This window comes from Gymnoscopelus braueri (genome assembly GCF_963280865.1).
Source record: "Gymnoscopelus braueri genome assembly, chromosome: 11".
NCBI lineage: Eukaryota > Metazoa > Chordata > Actinopteri > Myctophiformes > Myctophidae > Gymnoscopelus > Gymnoscopelus braueri.
In genome coordinates this window covers 19177000-19196853 of record NC_137613.1, presented here as the reverse complement: position 1 = coordinate 19196853, position 19854 = coordinate 19177000, and the positions used below count along the sequence as shown (strand labels likewise).

Genomic DNA, 19854 nt, shown 5'->3' with positions numbered 1-19854 from the left:
TTGGGTCAAATATTCCACTTGCACACATCTAAAAAAAAAACTGCCAGATTGCCATAAAGCTTTCTAAGCATTGCTCTCATTCATGCTCCATGAGGATTAATGCTAACCATTTGAAACCATGGCATTTCCTCTAGCACCACCGTCAGGCCAAAAATGGTAACTTCATTCTAAAAGGGAGTTAGCAGAAAGAACTCCATCAGTGGGATGACTCCATGTGGCCTTTCGTATCGCAGGTTCGACACCTGCTCCCGATGACCTTTGATGCCTGTCACTACCCTTCTCCCCCCCCCCCCAATTTCCTAGTCAGTCTACAGTAATCTATCAATAAAGGCAGAAAAAGCCAAAAGGATATCTTTACAAAAAAGGTGTTTATAACAATGAATTCAAATGATACATCTGAAGTTGGAAAATATGACTCTTAACACAATAAAACCTTTTAGACTTAATTAAATAAAATTCATTTTAACCAAAACCCTCCTGTACACACGTTGGAAAGTCTCAAGAAAATCACACATTAAAAAGAAGTACAGTACGCTTAGGGGAACTGAACCCCCAGGCCACTTGCAGAGTTTGCTGCCTTATAAAAAAGGTATTGATCTGTGGTTTTCAAGCTTTTGAGACAATACTTACCTACCACCCCACTCCCAAAACAATATTTGTACATTTAGTATCAGAAAGCTTAACACCGTATTTCTATTTTATAAAAGAAAACCAAAGCTAGCCGATCTACAAGCTCACATGTTGCAATGTTGTGAGCTTGTAGATCGGTATACACTGAAAGCCCTTAGATAGATTAAACTTTAGATGGCAACAAACTCACAAAAGTGGCCGAGGGTTTAGTTGCACTCTTTAAGCTATTGTTGTTGGAGCTCCCTGTCAGCGGTAGAGTACACAGTAGCATCGTATTTCAACTCACCCACTCAATCAAATAACAAAACCAAAAAAGGCATTATTTATTTAATTTTTCATCTAAAAATGCATTTGATCAAGAGCTACCAACTCCTCCCCACAGAAACATAACATACAACTACATATAAAAATGTAAACAGAACTGGCATTGAGCTACCATAGTGTCCGCTGCCAGCCAAGAGCGAGGATAAAAATCATATTATATTCATCTTGCTTTCTCTCGCACCCACCCAATGTTCACAGTTTTAGGCACCGGTTTGGTGAAGTGGCAGAAAATAGAAGAGGTTCATGCTACAATGAATTAAGCATGTGAACGACAATGGAAGTCAAAGAGAGCAACGTCTCCACGGGAAGGAGAGGGCGAAATATATATTCTTTGCACTCAATATTGCCAGCTGCACTGCTACTGTCCAATGGTCAAGAGAACACAATCAGAATCTAAAATAAAAATCAGAATCTAAAAAATAGTCAAAACTCTAACCTGCAGTGAGCTTTCAGTGCAAAGAAATTAAGATGAACAGTTCAATTACAGCTTCCTCAACTGGATCCTCCGTTTGCAGGAGGTGTGTACTGTATGTTCGGTAAAACACCCCATGGCAGGTTCCCCCAAACTACCCGATGTATGACATTTCCTGACAATTTGTGCTATAACCTTTGTTATTTGTCTGTTGATTTCTCTTGCCAGATTATGTTTCATCTGCAGATTCTGTTTTGTATTCTGAAGCTTTTTTGGAAAGCAAACGTTATCTATAAAAATTGCTTATGATTTGCGATATGGTATGAGCTGTTGTCTCTTTGCTTTACTCCCTTTTATGTTTCCCTGTAAATATTAATATGCATACGAATGCATAATGCAATATCTACCAGCAAAGTTCCTGGCCGTTTTTCAACATGATATAATTTGTTTCAAAAATATTGTTTTGATAAAGTTAAATTTGTTGACATTCTACTCAGATATTCAGCAAATGCACTTTACAAATAAAGATCTCTCTACTTCATTCTTTCTCTAAGGCCTGATTTATACATAGTTGCACACCGCAAAATAGCCCGTCTAAAATAGTAAATAGAAAATAGCGATCAAAATTTGTAGAAAGGCTATTTTCGGTGCACGACAAGGGCATACAAATCAGACATAAGACTAAGTGAAGGAGTGCCTTTTTTGGGGGGAAACGGGTGGCAGGATGATTTTGAAGATTGGGAACATCTTTTGGCAGCAGAAAATGTCAGTGTATGGTCACAGGTCACTCGGAGTCTGATAACACGATGATCTCATCCGGATCACACTGTGTGGCCACGTTCACCTGGAAACAAAAAAGCAGAGACACCGTCACGATGGGAGCCATGCGACGGTGTGCACCTTCTCCATGCAAGTCTCCATGTCACTCCGCACATGCTTTGCATGCGCATGCAATTTTTTTTCGCTTGTTAAATGTTAATTTCGGCTATATATCTATTCATTGTCAAAAAAAAATCAATTTCAAGAAATACATTTTCAAGAAATAAAATTAAAAGTCCATCCAAAAATATATATTTTTTTATCTCTTACCACCAAGGCCTTGTGTCCACCAAATCTCCCCCCCCCAGCAGAAAACGCTAAGCGCTCTCGTCCAAATGTTATTGGCAATGTTAAGTTCGGTGTTCCAACTACCGCTGAAGCTCAAATGAGAGATCTCCTATAATGGTGCCGTAGTCATGAGACTGCATTGTCTGTAGTGGGTAGATACGGAGGGACTGCCGTCTCTAGCGTTTTAAATCTCTATAATTCAAACCAAGGATGTAAACAGGTCCCGTGTGGGACACACACCCATCAGGACGAGCTAGCATGTGTAACCCCGTTCAACATGCCTTCCCTATTTTGGGCATGTCATTATAGACGAAAATATGGTATTCACATTTTTTTTTACATTTATTGTGAAAATAGCCGGTCTACTGTTAGAGCGGTTATTTTCACCTACATAAAAACAGGGCTTAACCCATTAAAACCGGGAACGCATCTGTGTAACCACTTTAACCATTATTTTATACTTTGGCTATTAAAAAATAGCAGATATACAAGCTCATAGCCTTGAGTGCCGCGCTACGAGCTTGTAGATCTGCTATTTTCTTTGAAAAATCGTGAAAATTTGGGCAAATCTTTGAATATACATATTTTTTTAAGCGATTTTTTTTAGCTCAAATCTTTGCTTCTGGGGATTCTACAAATGTCTTCTAAATCCTAACAGTTAAAAAAAAGAAATGTTGCTATATATATATATCAGTGGTTCTCAAAGTTTTTCATGTCAAGCACCCCCAAAATGATATGTATTTAGGACCTCTCCCCAGGGAGCTGCCTGCCCACCTTGTTTTTCTTGGGAGGGGGTGTGGACTGGGAGCTGGTGACCAGGTCCTGGCTCGGGCTGTCTGCTCTGGTGGACCGAGCCTGCTGGGGCGGACTGCTGCTCACCACACCCATGTCCAGTGAGATGTCTATGTCACTGTGTAGACAGCAAGGCAGGGGAAGAACAGTTCACAGACAAGGAGGGATAACAGGCGAGATGGAGAGAACAGAAAGAGGGGGATTAGAGAGAAGCACGAAGCAGGGAATTTAATTCAATTCAAATAACTTTTATAACATTAATTCCACTAGGGGGCAGTTAGTTTTGAGCAGCTTGTCAAGTACATTTTATTTGTACAGCGCATTTCATGCAGGTGCAAACTCAATGTGCTTCACATTAAAATACAACAATAGCAGCGACAGGCCTAGGAGAACACAAAGTTTGAAGATTTTAAAAGAGGGCAGTTACCGCAGATATCAGGTCATTAGGACATTTGAGTAGGTCCATAGTGCATCGCTCTTAAATGGCCTGTTATGTGTTTAAAAGTCATATCGCCGAGGGGATGAACGATTTGGAATAACGGTTTGTTTTGCAAGCAGGTAAAACATGCCGATGCCCTGCATAAAACATGTCTAGGAGAAGCCAAAATGCTTGCAGCTTTCCAGTATTGGTTGATTGATTGGTGACAGAAAGAACTCAGGTCTCTTTGCTTCACTCTGACAGCGCTGTTCAGGCAGTTTCTATCTTTTACTGCGAGGCTGTAAAACCAGCAGATAAAAGGAAAAGCTCAGAAGACTCAATAAAATATCAAAATGACAGAGGATGACGGGCCTGACAGAAAAATGATTTATCTCTCGAAGAAGGTGCATTCACTGTTGCCCCCGCTTCAGAACCACAAAGATGTTCACAAGAACAGACAACAGACAGGACAGGACAGGGGAAGTGTGTGAAATAGAATATTCTATGACAGCAGCAGCACAGTTTTGGCAAACATCCACATAGGGACAACACAGTTGCTGCTCTCTCATATTTGCATATTATTTCGAAAAATGTCTTTCTTAAAGAATTGCTCGAGAGCTTGTAGATCACTCTTTGTCGTATGACAAAGTATATGGGGCTTAAGTGGTTAGTAGGACGCTCCTATGAAAGGGCATGCACAGGTGCCCAAGCGCAGTGGATCTTGACTTGTATAAACACAATGTAATAAGCTTTACAGAAGTAATAGTCACTCAGTGTGGCCTTACCTCTTGTCAAGGATGGTGTGAATGACGTAGGGAGAATTCCCGGTTTCCTGCACCTCCCTCTTCCTCTTCCTACCTCTGGCGCCTGTGAGGGTGGTCGGGGATGACCCGCCATTGGTTACCGGCGATGGAGGCAGGGACATCGCATCGGTCGCCGCCGAGCAGGTGCTCGTCAGCGCGACCGCCACGTGGTGATTGGAGGAATCCGCAGCTTCCTCCTGCACCGCCGAGGAGCTGTGGGGCGACGGCTTGGCGTCCGCCGGCTCAGCGGCGGACCCCGATTGGGTCGGGCAGTCCATAGGGGAGGGCTCGCTGGACAACGGAGAGATTCCACGTTTGTCGTCCTTGGAGACGGGATCCAGTCCGCTGGTGACCGGCTCCTTCCGCTCATCCGCCTCCTCGGCGCTCACGCTCGCCGACATCTCCGTGTCTCCTGCCTCCTCGTTTGTGCTTTCGCTCGCTTGCTCCGCCTCGTTGTCGTCCTCCTCGTCGTCCTCGTCGTCTAAATAAAGCGATTGAAAGAAAAACAGAAAACTTGCTTTCATATAGGCGTGCAACGGTTAATCGAACCAATCAATGTAATTGATTATACATAATGATCCCTAATTTAATAATCGTGTTGTGTGAGCTTGTAGATCTGTTATTTTAGGATTTGTTTGCACGACACCGTTATAAGACGAAGTATAAATTAAGGCTTAAGTGGTTAACCGATTTGTTGGTATATTGACTGCTGCCTCTGGTCTGTGCTGAATAGGGACACAAAGCAATGTGCAAAATAAATGAAGCTTGATTTATAATTCATTGTCTGACGCGCCACACACCCTCAAGTAGGAGAACTACTAACTCACAACGCGCCACGAGGCCGTACGTTGTGAGCTTGTAGATCTGCCATTTCCGGTGTGTGACGTATCGTACAATGGAGTATAAATTAAGTATACTAGGGGAGGTCTAAATCAGGATCAGATGACATCAGAGGGGAGCGAACGCTGGAGACACGAGAGACAACGGCAAGTTGAATGCGAGGGGGAGGAAAATATTCCTCACCTGGTCCATCGTGCTGCGTGCTGGCGTGGATCTCCTCCTCGATGTCTGGGTCAGACGACGATGCGTCGTCTTCTTCATCCTCCTCCTCCTCTTCGTTTTCCTCCTCCGGCTCCGTCACCTCCCCGTTCTCTTTTGTTTTGTCTTCCTCTTTTGTTTCGTCTTCCTCTTTTTTTTCGTCTTCCTCCTTCTCGGATTTCTGGACAGAATGAGAAGGAAAGGATTTCTGAGATTACTTGGGGTCACAGTGCGGTACAAAGTAGAGCCAGATTTTGTTTAATACTTGGTTATACTTGATTGGTGATACTTGGTCATCATATCACGTCCTGAAAGTGAAAATAGCAAATCTACAAGCTCACAATGTCGCATTGCGACAGGCAAAAGGTGTGGGGAAAAACGTCAAAGGAGGTGGATCTCAGAGTTCATGTGGCCAAGCCTGTGTCAGTCGTCCAGGTCATGCTCCATTTATGACACATGACTCCAAATTTTAAAACATATGTGGAAATTAAGTAGTGGCAGTTAGGGGTGCAGTAGTTAATCAAACTAAACGATTTAATCCATTATAAAACATATTATCAATTTTAATGGATTTTGGGAGAAAAACAAGAAATGACATATTTGTCCCCAAAAAATAGCAGATCCACATCTAAAACTCACAACTCAAAAGAATGTCTTTTCTTGCATCGTTTCGTTGATAAATTAAGAAAATGCACTTCAAGATTATTCGATTAATCAAAAGAGTAATCCATAGAATAATATTGCGATAATTGCAGCCCTAGTGGAAGTGCTTCTGTGGCCTATGGGCAGTGTGCACAAGAAATCTGGCGCTGATCAGTGGACCGGCGGTTTGCGAGATTAGCGCCACACGCACAGAAAGACCGATGTAGACGGACGACTAGACTCCTGCTAAAGACAGTGTGGTATACAAAGAAGATGGATGGTGGGGTGGTAAATCTAAATGAAACATCAGTCTAATGCAGTGGTTCTCAACCTGTGGATCGGGACCCCCACATACATTTTTGGGGGGATCCCCAGATGACAGTAAAGTGACAATTCAAGGACTTTTTAATACCTCAAAAAAAGAAAGAAAGAAAAGAAACAAAGTTACTCCATCATAAGCAATCAACAAACTATACTATAAAAACTGGGCAAACATTGGCCAAATTGTCAAATAATATAAGAAAGAGGCAAACATTTTTAAAATAGCCGATAGCGTTGCGAGGCGTTATGAGCTTGTACATCGGCTATTTTCACAATATTTATCTGTGGAACCGAGTCAAACTAAATGTAATGCCTCAACTCCTACATTCCAATAGCCCTAGAATGTCTGTGATCTTACATACATTTCATGTATTCCAAATACACAGTCATAGATCACCCTCGTCGACGCACTGTGTAGTGACGATCTGCGCGGCCATAAAAGTGCTCTAAACTCCGTCTGTACTCACCCAATAATTAATTCCTAAGACTTGGAGTCATATTTTGTCCTCTAGTTTCATATCCATTTGAAAGTTCTGCCAGAAAACGTGTGTTTAGTCAAATATCTCCACTTTTCCACGAGCTGCACACGGACGACTTTCTGTACGGGCGAGGGGCCTGGAATGAGTGCTGGACTGACTTCCTTCAGGACGCACAAATGTTTGGGACTCACAATTGGCAGATGGAGTGACTCATTACCCCGCACCAATCACAAGCACCTGTCAATTGTGTTCCCCATTCGTTTGTGCTTCCCCGTGTCAATTTGTTATGACGTTTGTGATGACAAGAGGATGTTTGGGTAAATCGGGTAAATTCGGTCCATCACTCAAGTCTCGCCCCTCCTAGCCCGTACAGAAAGTCGTCCGTGTACAGCTCGTGGAAAAGTGGAGATATTTGACTAAACACACGTTTTCTGGCAGAACTTTCAAATGGATATGAAACTAGAGGACAAAATATGACTCCAAGTCTTAGGAATTAATTATTGGGAGAGTACAGACGGAGTTTAGAGCACTTTTATGGCCGCGCAGATCGTCACTACACAGTGCGTCGACGAGGGTGATCTATGACTGTGTATTTGAAATACATGAAATGTATGTAAGATCACAGACATTCTAGGGCTAACATTCCAAGTGCTTGTCGAGGTGTGGGGTCCCCAGTTCAAATATGATTATTTTGGGGGGGTAGCGGCCTGAAAAGGTTGGGAACCACTGGTCTAATGTAACCCTTCTCTGCCCGCTGTTGTGCGACGTACCCCTTTCCTCAGTTTGTTTTTCTCTAGTCGTCTTGCCCTCTGATCCTCTGTGTCCTCCTGACGGACAGCATACTTGGTGATGACCTCCTCCAGGCTGTTCAGCGCCACCTCCCTGTTGGCTCGCAGCTTCCGCAGCAGAGTGGGGTCCGACAGGGCAGGGTCTGACGCTGGACGAAGAGAAAAGTTATTGTTGCCATTAATTCTGGGGGACTATGAGAAATGGAGAAATTAAAGATGGATTAGGAAAAAAAAGTGCTTCTCGGAGCACAGGTCTCCGCCAAGTCTGGTAGGTTATTGTGGGCCAGCAATGTTGATGAAATATGAAAAATCGGACAGATCTGTCTTGATGACAGGACTACAGCGATAATGTGTACCGATCTGCGTGATGTTTGGGCAAAATCTGTAGGCGTAATATCAAAAGATTTGATTTGCAAAAATCGGCCTGCTGGGGGCGCTATGATAGGCCAATATGAAAAGGGTGGAATTTCTTCCTGCCTCTAGGGAGTGTGTGTGCAAAGTTTCACCAGCTTGTCCAGTTATAGGTAAAAACGCGAATCGGCCTGTTATAGCACCACCATGAGGCTGATTTGAAAAATGTAGGGTGGCATTTCTTCCTTGGCCTAGTGGGAATGTGCGTGCAACATTTCACGGAAATCGCATGCTGCGTTGATTTCAGCCATTTGGTTCAAAACGGACCACTCCTGCAAACCTTGGAAGCCAAATTTAGCCGATGGAATATGAAAAATCAAATAGATCCATCTTGATCACATCATGAATATAGAGATACTGTGTACCGATTTGCGTGATGTTTAGACAAAATCTGTAGGAGTAATATAAAAAAATATGTTTGCAAAGATCGGCCTTCTGGTGGCGCTATAACAGGCCGATGTGAAAGATTTGGGACAGAGGTTCTGCTCTGGCATCCAGGGATTGTGTGTGCACAGTTTCACGTCGATCGAGCCAATGGTGCCGGATATTAGCTGTCCACAGAAAGACGGACACACACACACACACACACACACACACACACACACACAGGGTGCAAAACATGTCTCGGCCACACCTTCGGCCTGGCGGAGACAATAACTTCCTTTACTGTACGCGGATCTGAAAATTATATTCTTAGAAAAGCGTCAAATTGTTGATTATGACTGGTCAATTTATTTCATTAGCCCTTCTGTAGTAGCAGAGCAATCACCATCATATTCTCATTAGATTAGATGTCCTCATTCATTTTGTTCGGGTCAGCACAGACGATATGATGATAACTAAGTACACCACAGTTCTTTTTTTAAAGAATCAAAGAAAAGCAATGTCCTCTCATTATTACAATGATCATCATAGATTCATAACCATTATAATTATAATAATAATTACTACCTTGCTTGTACACATCAGTGAGGTGCGAGCCGAAGTTGTAGACGAGGTCGAGGTGTCTCCTCTCCTGCAGGCGGCCTACTGTGTCTCTGAAGGCGTCCTGTGCGATCTGGTTGAGCTTCTTGCGGCTCAGACACAAGTTGTGGCGGGTGTTGGCCCTCAGCACCTGATTCAGGATGTCAGTGTAGTCTGGAGGGTTCTGCTTCGCCTCGGGACTGTTTATAAACCGCTCGATCTTACAGGGAGGAGGCAAACACAGGGTCACGGAAATAAGAAACAACTTTACCAAAGTCTCATTAATGTTAGTCGCACCCACTCGGGCCATCTTGGTTATTATGCCCGTCTGGTAGTAAGCTCTAACTCGTGGTTCTCAAACTTTTTCATTTCAAGGACCCCCGTAGCTCTCATAGTTACATACCTGTAAGGGTCCATTTAGAACACCCTCAAGGATCGCTGAGGGTCCCTGGACCCCACTTTGAGAACTACCGCTCTAACTAACAAGACAAGACTCTCTCTTGGAATTGGGAAGTGGTCTACATCTCAATTTCTGACATACGTATAAATACGTATATATACACCTTGAATATTTAGAATAATAAAGAACAAGAAGTGTTCAAATAAGTTGCAAATGACACTTGTCACAGACAAATATTGTTCCTCCTACTGATGCTTGCACGCATGTGCCATCCACCACCTTATGAAACAGTGAGATTTTTACATTCAATATTTTTTATGATAAAGACAAAGGCCATTCTAAAACAAAGTGCTCCGTCTCCTCTATATTATACAATATCTGGAATAGAAGCTCAATTTGACAGAAAGGAGAAATACTGGTAACAAATATTGTTAGTATCAATAACACTACCTGGACAACAACAACCACCACTATTTCCATGAAGAAATAATACTTAGAGCAGGTGGGATTTTCCATGTAAAAGAATGGGGCACATCGAAACAATAATAGAAGACCCAATAATGTCTACTTATCACTGATCATGATAATTCTATGTGACTGGAGTAACTGAAATTAAAAGGTGAGAACCTCTGGTGTAGGTATATACAGTAGGTAAGGTAACTGGGCTGCTACAGTACCTTCTTGTTGATCTCAGGGTAGCGCGTGGCGTTGAATTCGATTCTCTGCTCAATGACCCTGCCCGTTAGAGCGTTGCAGGACTTCAGCTCGCACAATTTGTCATAGATCTTCATCATCTAGATGAGGGGAAGAGGAAGGAGTGACAGATAAGTCTCTCTTGTAATATGCAGTGAGTACTACTCCTGTAACTACTGTTACTCACTCAAACTCCCTACACTCAGAGGAGAGTTAAAAGGTATCTCCCGTCTGGTTCAAATTCAGCTGTGGCTAGACACTTAATAATGTATAACTAATAATAACTAATAACTAATTCTAAGAAAGGAGAACATATTACACTCATCCTTGTTCCTCTTCGCTGGTTACCTGTGAGTTAGAGAATTAATTTTAAGATTTGACTAATTACTTTTTGAGATATGCTGTGGATACATACTGTATAAGCCTGATCACAGCCTGAGCTCTTCAGTTGGGGCTCTCTTGGCTGTTTCTAATAATCGCTGCATTACCCGTGGCGATCTGGCTTTTACAGCACAAGCTTTGGAACCTGAGGATCTTAGGCTAGCAAAGTCATCGTCTTCATCAAGTCTGATAACCTACTTTTATGGCAAAGCCTTTTCATAGTGTTTATTTGCTGCCAATGTTTATTCCTCCTTTTCTTTGTCTTCTATTCGTTTTTATTTTGTTTATTTTATCTCTTTCATGTTATGCTGCTGTTAGTCTATTCCAGTCTGGTGGAAGTGTCTGGAACTACACCTCCCGTAATCCGAGAGAGGAAGCTGTTCGTCATTTCCGTTAACGAAAATATATCTTAAAATATATTTTAATTAAAATTTTCAATTTCAATTTATGCTAAGCAGCAAGATATATATGCTTAGATTAATTTTGATTTATATTCGGATAAATTTGCGCGACTGTAAAGACAAAACGGAAGTGGGGAGGAGGCTTCACATCCGCTTTATCACTTGATCATTTTCAGAGCTTCCGTGCACCATACTGTATGACTGCATTAATTTATCGATCTGTTCCGGCGGTGCTGGCTGTAGTGTACAGTCACTGCTTGGATTTCCAGCGAGTCGACACAAACAGCGCAAACCGTGGCCTGGGGTCTGGCCTCCAGAACACAGAAGTGTTCTGTGGCAGTATGAAATGCCATTTGGCTGTCAGACGTCAGTTTGGCTCGGGGGAGCCCTCCCCAGCCCTTACTATTCTTTCTTTACTGAGACAATCGAGAGAGAACATAAGATGGAGAGCTCTGTTGGGGATAATGTCTAGGAAAAAGGGTGCATTTGGGTGCATTTTATTTTCTACTCTACTGAATAACAGCGAAGAGAGAGGAAGCCAACGTGTGACACAGGTCATCAACCAGATTCAAATCCATGCCGCCGTGGCTATAAATAAAGTGGCATTCATTTTACATGACTGAGGCAGCCTTAAACACCACATTTCTAAAATAAACAAACCTTGCGCTTGAGCTTGTGTTCCTGAATGTACCCCGAGTCTTCAGCCGCAAGGTCGTCCAAACAGAGCTCCTTCTCCTGCAGGTGGCGAATCTCATCGTTGTACACCTTCAGTAGATTTTCCAGGTACGCTATCTGAGAGAGAAAACAAGTGGTTCATGGAAAATAGAATGACCTTACCGTTCCAACATGTATCTCTGACTTTGCCTCAATGAATACTAAAATAGCCATGGACCAACCGAGTAAATAGAACCTGATCATCTTTGTAGACCCAGCCTTAAATGTCCTCTTCTAATTATTAGAGTAGACATTTAGTCTCAAGATAACATTTTAAAAGGAGAGTATATTTTAGGTGGAAAACGACCATGATCTATCTGGGCTTTTGGTATGTGAGAAATTCCTGTTATTAACTCCACCAAGGGTTAGGTTTTCGCCGCATTCCATGTGCCACAAAGTTATAATTAACTCTTGGGTCGAAAAGGTCAAATGTCAAGGTTCACCAAGCTCAGAAACCTGTGCAACAGTATCCCGGACTTCCTGACAGACTGAGGGATATTATAGTTAAAGGACAACTTCACCCATTTTCAACCTATCTTCATATAATTGGTCCTAACTAATGCTTATAATATGGTACAATTTTTAGGCTTACAAATACGGTAACTAACTGAAATTGTATTGCAGATGTCGGCAAATAAGTTTGGCCTCGGGCCAATTCTTAATGTCATGGTTCAACAAGCTGAGAAACCTGTAAAACAGTATCCCGGACTTCCTGACAGACTGAGCCTCGTTGGTACCAGGGTTATTATAGTTAAAGGACAACGTCACCCATTTTCAACCCATCTTCATATAGTTGGTCCTCACTAATGCTTATAATAATTCGCAGTCATTAGATGGTGAGCCAGAACATAATCAATGTAATTTAAGAACTGGAACTTGCGGCACACCATCTTACAGTATATACAATAATAACTAATATCATATATAGTATATATTGAAAAGGATTACTTAATATAACATTTTATGAATAAAGATTTGTGTGGTATAAGTGCGCACTGATAGAACTGTATGTGTGTGTGTATGTAATCAAATGTTACAGGTGTAGATAGAGAAGATTGGGTAATCAATCATTTTGTGCAGGCCTAGCCCTGAAACATGACTGTCATACCATGACAGTCATGGTGCCGAGTCCCCCTGGTCTAAAGTTGTGTTCGTTTTTTTCACATTGCCATCTCTCACATAAACATAAACGTTCAGATTTCAAATATAAAGTGCTTACCACCGAGCCACGGATGTTACAAGGCGATGCGGACCGCGATGAGTACCCGTATCTCCCGTATTGTTCAATAAAAAGCATTTTAATCCCATCGCCGGCCATTTTCTTTTTTTTGTTTTGTAATGTATCAGAGTGCAATACACCTCCCAACCATTAGTGTCGCATGGTTGAAAGTATCGGAGACAATTTGGAGAAAATGGCCGGCGATGGGATTAAAATGCTTTTTATTGAACAATACGGGAGATACGAGTACTTATCGCGGTCCGCATCGCCTTGTAACATCCGTGGCTCGGTGGTAAGCACTTTATATTTGAAATCTGAACGTTTATGTTTATGTGAGAGATGGCAATGTGAAAAAATCGAACACAACTTTAGACCAGGGGGACTCGGCACCATGACGCTTGTATACAAGCGTCATGTGAACCATGGCTAGTGCAGGCCACACCCTTGAATGTTGCACTTGAGGACATTTAGTTCATTAACATGTAAAAAAATAAGAACATTTTATCTGGACTCAGACAGTCATACTTTCAAACAGAGATAAACAAGCTCTTTCGTAGAATAGGACAGGGTTCCCACACATTTTTACCAATGAATTTTCAAAACTTTTCCAAAGTATTTTCCCCCAGTTCCTTATAGCAATCATATGGTGCAATAATGAGGCTCTTACTACAGTGTGCTATCAATGCCCCAAGACAGACACGAGCGAAGGCGACACGAGCGAAGGCATCACGTGACAAAAAAGAACAGATCTACAAGCTAACAACATATCACGGTGCAACATGCCGTTGCTTGTAGATCTATTCTTTTTTGTCGCGTGACATCCTGCATTAGGCCGCACTCACGCAGCTTCCGCAGCACTACATTTGACCTTGTTGCATATTTCACGTGTTAGATGTTAGACATGTTTTGGAACATGTTTTTTATTAACACAATCAATAGCCAAAAACGATGTATATCCAAGCATTTTCCAAAACATTCGATTAATTCCAAAAACCTTCTCCAGGCCTGGAAAACAGTTTCTCATTTCAAAATATTTCCAGGAATTTCATGACCGTGGGAGCCCTGATAGGAGCTCAAGGTCCTTTCTTCGATATGGAGAGAGAAACCATGTGAAACACCTGCCTGTCATTCACACTCAACATGGATAAAATGTTCAGGTGAAGGTAGATTCTCGATTTGGACAGGTCATGCCAGTCAGATATAGTCAATTATTTACAACATCATTTACCAGGCCAGATATATTATCGCTGGCGGGGCAATTCTTGCTCACAGGCCGCCCGTTGCCTAGCACTTCTGTCTTATGTGTTTAGTTACAAAACTAACTAAAATCATAAGAGACATTTTCCTTAGTTTTAGTCTTTGTCAAAAATCTTAAAAAATTGCAGCTCAACAAGCTCACAACGCATAGCATCGCGTTGAGAGCTTGTAGATCGGCTATTTTTGCTATTTTCTGACCTTGTTGAATATTGCCTCTGACTTAACCATATTACAATAAAAGGAAACAAAAACTAACACTAACACTAATGACTAAGCCTTAGTAAAAAACGAAAAACTAAACTAGGAAACCCACTTTAAAAACGAATCAAAACTGAAATTGAAACCAAACAAAATAAATTATACAAAATTCAAAACTACGTATAATAATTTTGGTTGTTACAGACTAGCACCAGCTCCTCCCACACACTGACTCTAAAGCCTGAGTCAAAGTGCTTTGTTGCTCCCAGCTACCCCCCCCCACGATACACATACAGTACACAGTATTGTACTGCCTATGTATGTGGTGGGGGGGCTTAGGAAATAGGCAACCGTCATAGAAAATGTATAAATGTAGGATTCTTTTTTATTTTTACTGTCATTTACTGTGGAACACATTTGCACCCTTACCACCGAGTGCAATCCGTCTAGGATGCTGTGTTTCTGCTAAAAACAGCAAAACACAAAACACCATTTGAATGCTGTCAGCCCATTATGTGCCCTTTCCTGAGCTCACATCTGATAAGAGCTCTCAGGCTCTACTGACCTGTCTCCTGGATGCCTTCTTTTTCTTTCTGTCCTTCTCTGCCTCCTCCGCGTTCGTTTCTCCCTCCTTGTCCTCCTGCAGCCCTGAGGTGGACGGTTGCTCGTCATCCGCCAAAATCTTGTCTTCGTTTTCCACGTCGGCCTTCAGTGATGCAGAGGTAGCTGAGGCAAACGCTGAGGCCGAGGCCGAGGTAGAGGGCTCGACCTTGGTTATGGTCAGCCTCTTCTTAGCGGAATGCTGCCGGAGCACAGTACACAGTTCGTTGATGTAGACGAACGTCTTGGTGCGGTTCGCCTGGGCCCGTGTCAAACAGCGGCCCACGGTGTTGCGGAACTCGGCTGAACACAGGAAGTCTGGGCAGGCCTTGCCGTGCTTAGCATGCAGGAACGTCAGGACCTCGGGGCAGTCCTGAGTCTGGGCCGAACAAAACTCCACAAACTGCAGGGAGAGAGAGAGGGACAGACGCATGGGTGGGAGAAAGGCAACGAGAGCGGGAAATAAAGTTGACAATTAAGTTGATTTTGATACTGATTCTGGGTAAGAAAGGAAAAATCGAGATTGAGGGAGTACTTTTTGGGGGGTCAGATTCCCCAATGCATACCGTGATCCATCGGAAGCAATACTCTTTAGAAAAGGGATAGTTCATCCCCCAAAATGACTTTTTTTCTATCAATTAGTCACCCCATGGAGACTTCAATTCAAGGATATTTTTAGCTTTTTGTCGCAATAAAAAGCCAATAATTTGATGACCGGCAGGCGGCAGCGGTAGGACTCTGTGTCTACTACCGGAACCGCTGCCTACCGGTCTGCTCGTCATCAAAGTATTGGTGTTTAACTTTAGTAGAACCCTGAGTTGTGTGTTAAATTACCCTTGATGGCAGTTCTCTACCACAACGAAAATCAATAGGTCATCATTATCGGTGTAACATGTGTGCCGAATTAGGCGGAAAAAAAAAACTGTACTAATATGTAGCGTTGCCTGTCCAGGGGCATAAACTCCTCAGGACAGAAGAGGAATATCTACACTGAATCAAGCTACAGCACACGCGTCATGCAAACAGATGCACGCAGAGACGGGTCTGTGACCCAGCCGCCTCCTTCAGTAAATGAAAAAAGACTCAAGACACAGCACACTAATATTTGAGGGGTGAATGACATCGCTGCTCAGTTTGTTCTCAAGACAGGTCAGACTCAGGATAGTCTGAGTGAAACACATTTTTAACACTTTTTCTCGCTTGCGGCACTGTATGCCAGTAACAAGATTGGGCAGCTGGTACATTTGTGTGTCGGAGACAGAATGAGAGAGAGAGAGTGTTCGAGATGTTCAAGTGAATAGCAAACAAACTAAGGTTGATCTCAGTCTATATAAACATTCAAGGAAGAAAGAAAGACCTGTTCGGGCAACCAGAAAGCAAATTCCAATTGCCTGAATTATTCGTTTACGTGCCCTGGGCAATAGGGCAACAGTTAGTGTCAACCCCTGTCAGTTACTGTAAAGTCAAGTGTAAACAACCACGTGCCTCCTCTGATATACACATGGATTCACCAGTTTCTTCACCTGACAGTGAGGAGTTTCACTGTCAGGCGAACTTCATGCCATCTCCCCCAGTTCCCCTCTCTGCTGAACAGGCGACCTATAGGAGTTGCTAATGCAGTGACACAAGGACACAACCCTTATAAGATTATATTTGTAAGAGGATACAGCAGCGTATGTACTCCCTACGCCGACTTAGATCGTTTGGTGCTAGCAGTCAGATCTTGTCTCTTTTCTACACGTCTGTTGTTCAAACTGTGATGTTGTACTGTAGCACGGCCTGGTTTAACAGCCTATCAATGGTATATAAGAACAAACTGTATAGCCAAATTAAGATCTGCGCTAAAATTGTTGGTAGGCCAGTTGAGGTTGTGTTACGTTCCTTTAAAGAAGCCCAGATCAATAGCATGCTTAGACTGGCGAAGAGCATCTCCTCTGACCGCTTACATGTTTTAAATGATGGATATCAACTGTTGCCCTCCATGAGGCGGTTTAGAGTCCCAAAATATAAGAAAAACAGGCTAAAGAACTCTTTTGTACACCAGTCTGTTCTGCTTTTAAACCAAAATCGGTAAACCAAGAGGATATGTTCTATTGTTCTTGTTTCTGTCCGCTTCTGTGATGCGTGTCCTGTAATGTACCTTGTGTAATGTATTGTGTATGTCCTGTCTGTATCTTGAACGGTGACGTCATGGACACAAAGCAAATTTCAGTGAGAGCTGACAATAAAGTTGTATCGTATCGTATCGTAACCCCGCAAATGCCACCCGTGACCGTAAACACAGCCAATTGTGTTCGTTCAACTGCTTATTAAAGCCGGAAGCACCGCGGCTGGGAACAAAACCCTTGTCGCTGTGGTGGTGGGTGAGTGCTTTCCCTCTTTCCCAGTGTAACTTCTAAGTCTAACTAATCAATGCACTAATATGCGTCTCACATCCACTAGAGCACTGTTTCCCAAACCAATTTTTATGGTAAATATCTCCCTTTATCCCGTTTCTTACATTTAAAAAAATCTATTAAAAACAATTCCAACATTTTCCAAAAGCATTTCATAAATAAAATGAAAAGAAAGTTTAATTAGTAGTGAAAATAGCAGATCTACAAGCTCACAATGCGGCGCGAAGCGACACGTTGTGAGCTTGTAGATCTGCTATTTTCACTAGTTTGGGTCCCGGGGCAAACGTCTAATTTCTCCGTCGGGTCCGTCGGGTCCGTCGGGTCACTGCACTAGTAGAGTAGTATCCTATGAGATCGTCTTCTTACCTCCTGGAACAACCTCTGGTTCTCCGCCTGCAGAACATGGCTGTCCTTCTTGGTCGACGCAAAGGGCGACTGGGTGATGTGAGTGGGGACGGCCTGCTGGGCCTTGAGCGGCGAGATGTGGTTTGCCAGACGCTGAGCAGACGAAGAGGAGGTGGTGGTGCTGGAGGAGGAAGGCTGGGGCATATCCTCTTCATCGTCATCGAGAATTATGATGCTTTCTGCCATCGGGGCAGGGAAAACTACCAAGTGTTGTTAGTCCTCTCTGCTTTGTGTTCATGTAGGAAGGAAGAGAAAATGTTATGTTATACATACAGTAGGACCACAATGGAAACAAGTCCCCAGGACTTTTTTTGTGTTATCCTTTTTAGCCCAATGTGTGACTTTACCTCGTGCTGTTTGCATTTCTGTCTAATTAAGTATTCAATCAATGCCAGAGATTTGACATGAGCACTGACTTCTGAATGCTCAGAAATGTCCCTAGTAGACGGTAAATAAACTATGATCATAGTTACCAGAAGCATATCAATGATTAATATAAAACACTATGACTGGCATCTTCCTCTCTTTTTTTAGCATATACAATTGTTTTTCAGTGACCTCCAATCAACTTTACTGTCACAACACAGTTACAGGTAAAAGTGAGGTTGAAACTCTTGTTTATGCAGGCTTTCCGTTTGCAGTTCAAGGGATAAAAGAGAATTAGAAAAATAAAAAGCACAACAAGCCTGAGTACAGACAGTGGCACAAACACACATACTGGAATTCTATGGCCACTTAATTGTTTAAGTGGCCATTTCATTTGGCAAATATATTCACTTTCGGTGGTGGTTGTAGTGTAGCATACATCTGACTGTATGACTGTGAGCCAGAGGAATTGTCACCGGCCAGAGAAAAACGCAATGGCTGCTAAATTCATGTCCTCTTCCAGCTTCTTCAGTAGGAATTCTAACAAGTAGTTAGCCCTGAAACATGACTGTCATACCCATGTGAACCATGGCTAACTAGTAGTATACACCCATTATTTAATTGTTGGCAAGAATCGCCTAAATTGCATTTGTTTACATTGATTGATTGTATGTATGCGTGCACATGTCAACAACGTATGTAAACAGAGATCAAAACTACCACAATACAGTGCGTGTGAAAGGGAAAGTATATGTTTCTCTACACTTGGAGCATTAACATTACATCAGCCTTGGATCAAGAAGACCATCATAGTCATAGTATGTATTTTATAGTGTGACTTTTGCTATAAAGTCACACTCTATAAAATACATCTATGATGGTCTGATCCAAGGCTAACATTACATATAAACACACACATACATACATGATGAAGGAGAATAATAACAATACAACACAACACAAAGAAACACGTTAGACCTCAGTGTAAGAGACTCACACAAACATATGGGCCTGTCCGTTTCAGTGACACACGTACCTTTAACGTGTTGACCGGCTCGTCTTCAGTACTAGACCGTATCATCCACCATGACCCAATATTGAAGTTAAAACCTGCCTGTGCGAACACTTAGCATTAGCCGGTTAGCAGCCAGTCTGACACTGTCTGCTTGACACAATAATGTTATGATAAAAAAAAAAAAAAATTAAAAAAAGGAAGCCGTAATTAAACCAACATATGACTGGCTCAAATGAACGTCGTTTATATATTAATTGGGTCGATTTCAGTTGATTGGAGAGAAGTCTTATTGTGAAACGTTACAGACTTTAACCTCACCAAACAATACTCGTCAACTTAACTGTGTCTGCGCGCCCGACAACAAGAAATGACACGCGAACGTCGACCTCTCCCATTGGTCCTGGGTGAAACGTCTCTCAGCAACGGCTTTATCCATTGGTTCGTTTGTATATAGAGTTGGTTGTCATTAACCTCGCATCACCAGTCTTTCCTCCTCGGAGGAAAGCCTGGTGTCTGTTACTAAAGACCCATATGATCCGGTCTAGGCCACGCCTACTGAAAAAGAAAAAAGAAAAAATAATCTTCTTTCCGGATTGTCGCGATCCGGTTTTGCGGTGCCGCTTTGTTTTGGTTCCCCAATCCCTATTTAAATGGAATAGAATTTCCCCGTGGGATAATACG

At 42.5% G+C, this 19854-nt stretch overlaps 1 protein-coding gene across 2 annotated transcripts; it reads right to left on the bottom strand.

Moving 5' to 3' along the window:
• Positions 1-924: 924 nt before the first annotated feature.
• Positions 925-19520, bottom strand: daxx (death-domain associated protein). 2 transcript variants are annotated; one of them, XM_080441397.1, is made up of 11 exons: positions 19195-19520; positions 17754-18018; positions 14957-15394; positions 11664-11795; positions 10206-10322; positions 9117-9348; positions 7737-7903; positions 5510-5705; positions 4469-4967; positions 3248-3383; positions 925-2210 (listed from the first exon to the last, which is right to left on the bottom strand). In XM_080441397.1, the coding sequence occupies exons 2-11, from the start codon at positions 17976-17978 to the stop codon at positions 2151-2153; spliced, it is 2202 nt and encodes a 733-aa protein (XP_080297523.1). In that variant the 5' UTR covers positions 17979-18018; positions 19195-19520; the 3' UTR covers positions 925-2150. The 2 variants fall into 2 exon arrangements, with proteins under 2 accessions (XP_080297523.1, XP_080297522.1); XM_080441396.1 differs by having other exon boundaries at positions 17754-18015.
• Positions 19521-19854: the final 334 nt, after the last annotated feature.

What these genes read in the sequence shown, in the direction of transcription:
- daxx (XM_080441397.1), bottom strand. Translation starts at nt 17,978, where the DNA reads ATGGCAGAAAGCATCATAATTCTCGATGACGATGAAGAGGATATGCCC. An exon ending in ACCAGAGGTTGTTCCAGGAG is followed by an intron (nt 15,395 to 17,753) that starts GTAAGAAGACGA and finishes CTCTCCCTGCAG; the next exon opens with TTTGTGGAGTTTTGTTCGGC. An exon ending in ACCCTGAGATCAACAAGAAG is followed by an intron (nt 9,349 to 10,205) that starts GTACTGTAGCAG and finishes CCTCCCTGTAAG; the next exon opens with ATCGAGCGGTTTATAAACAG.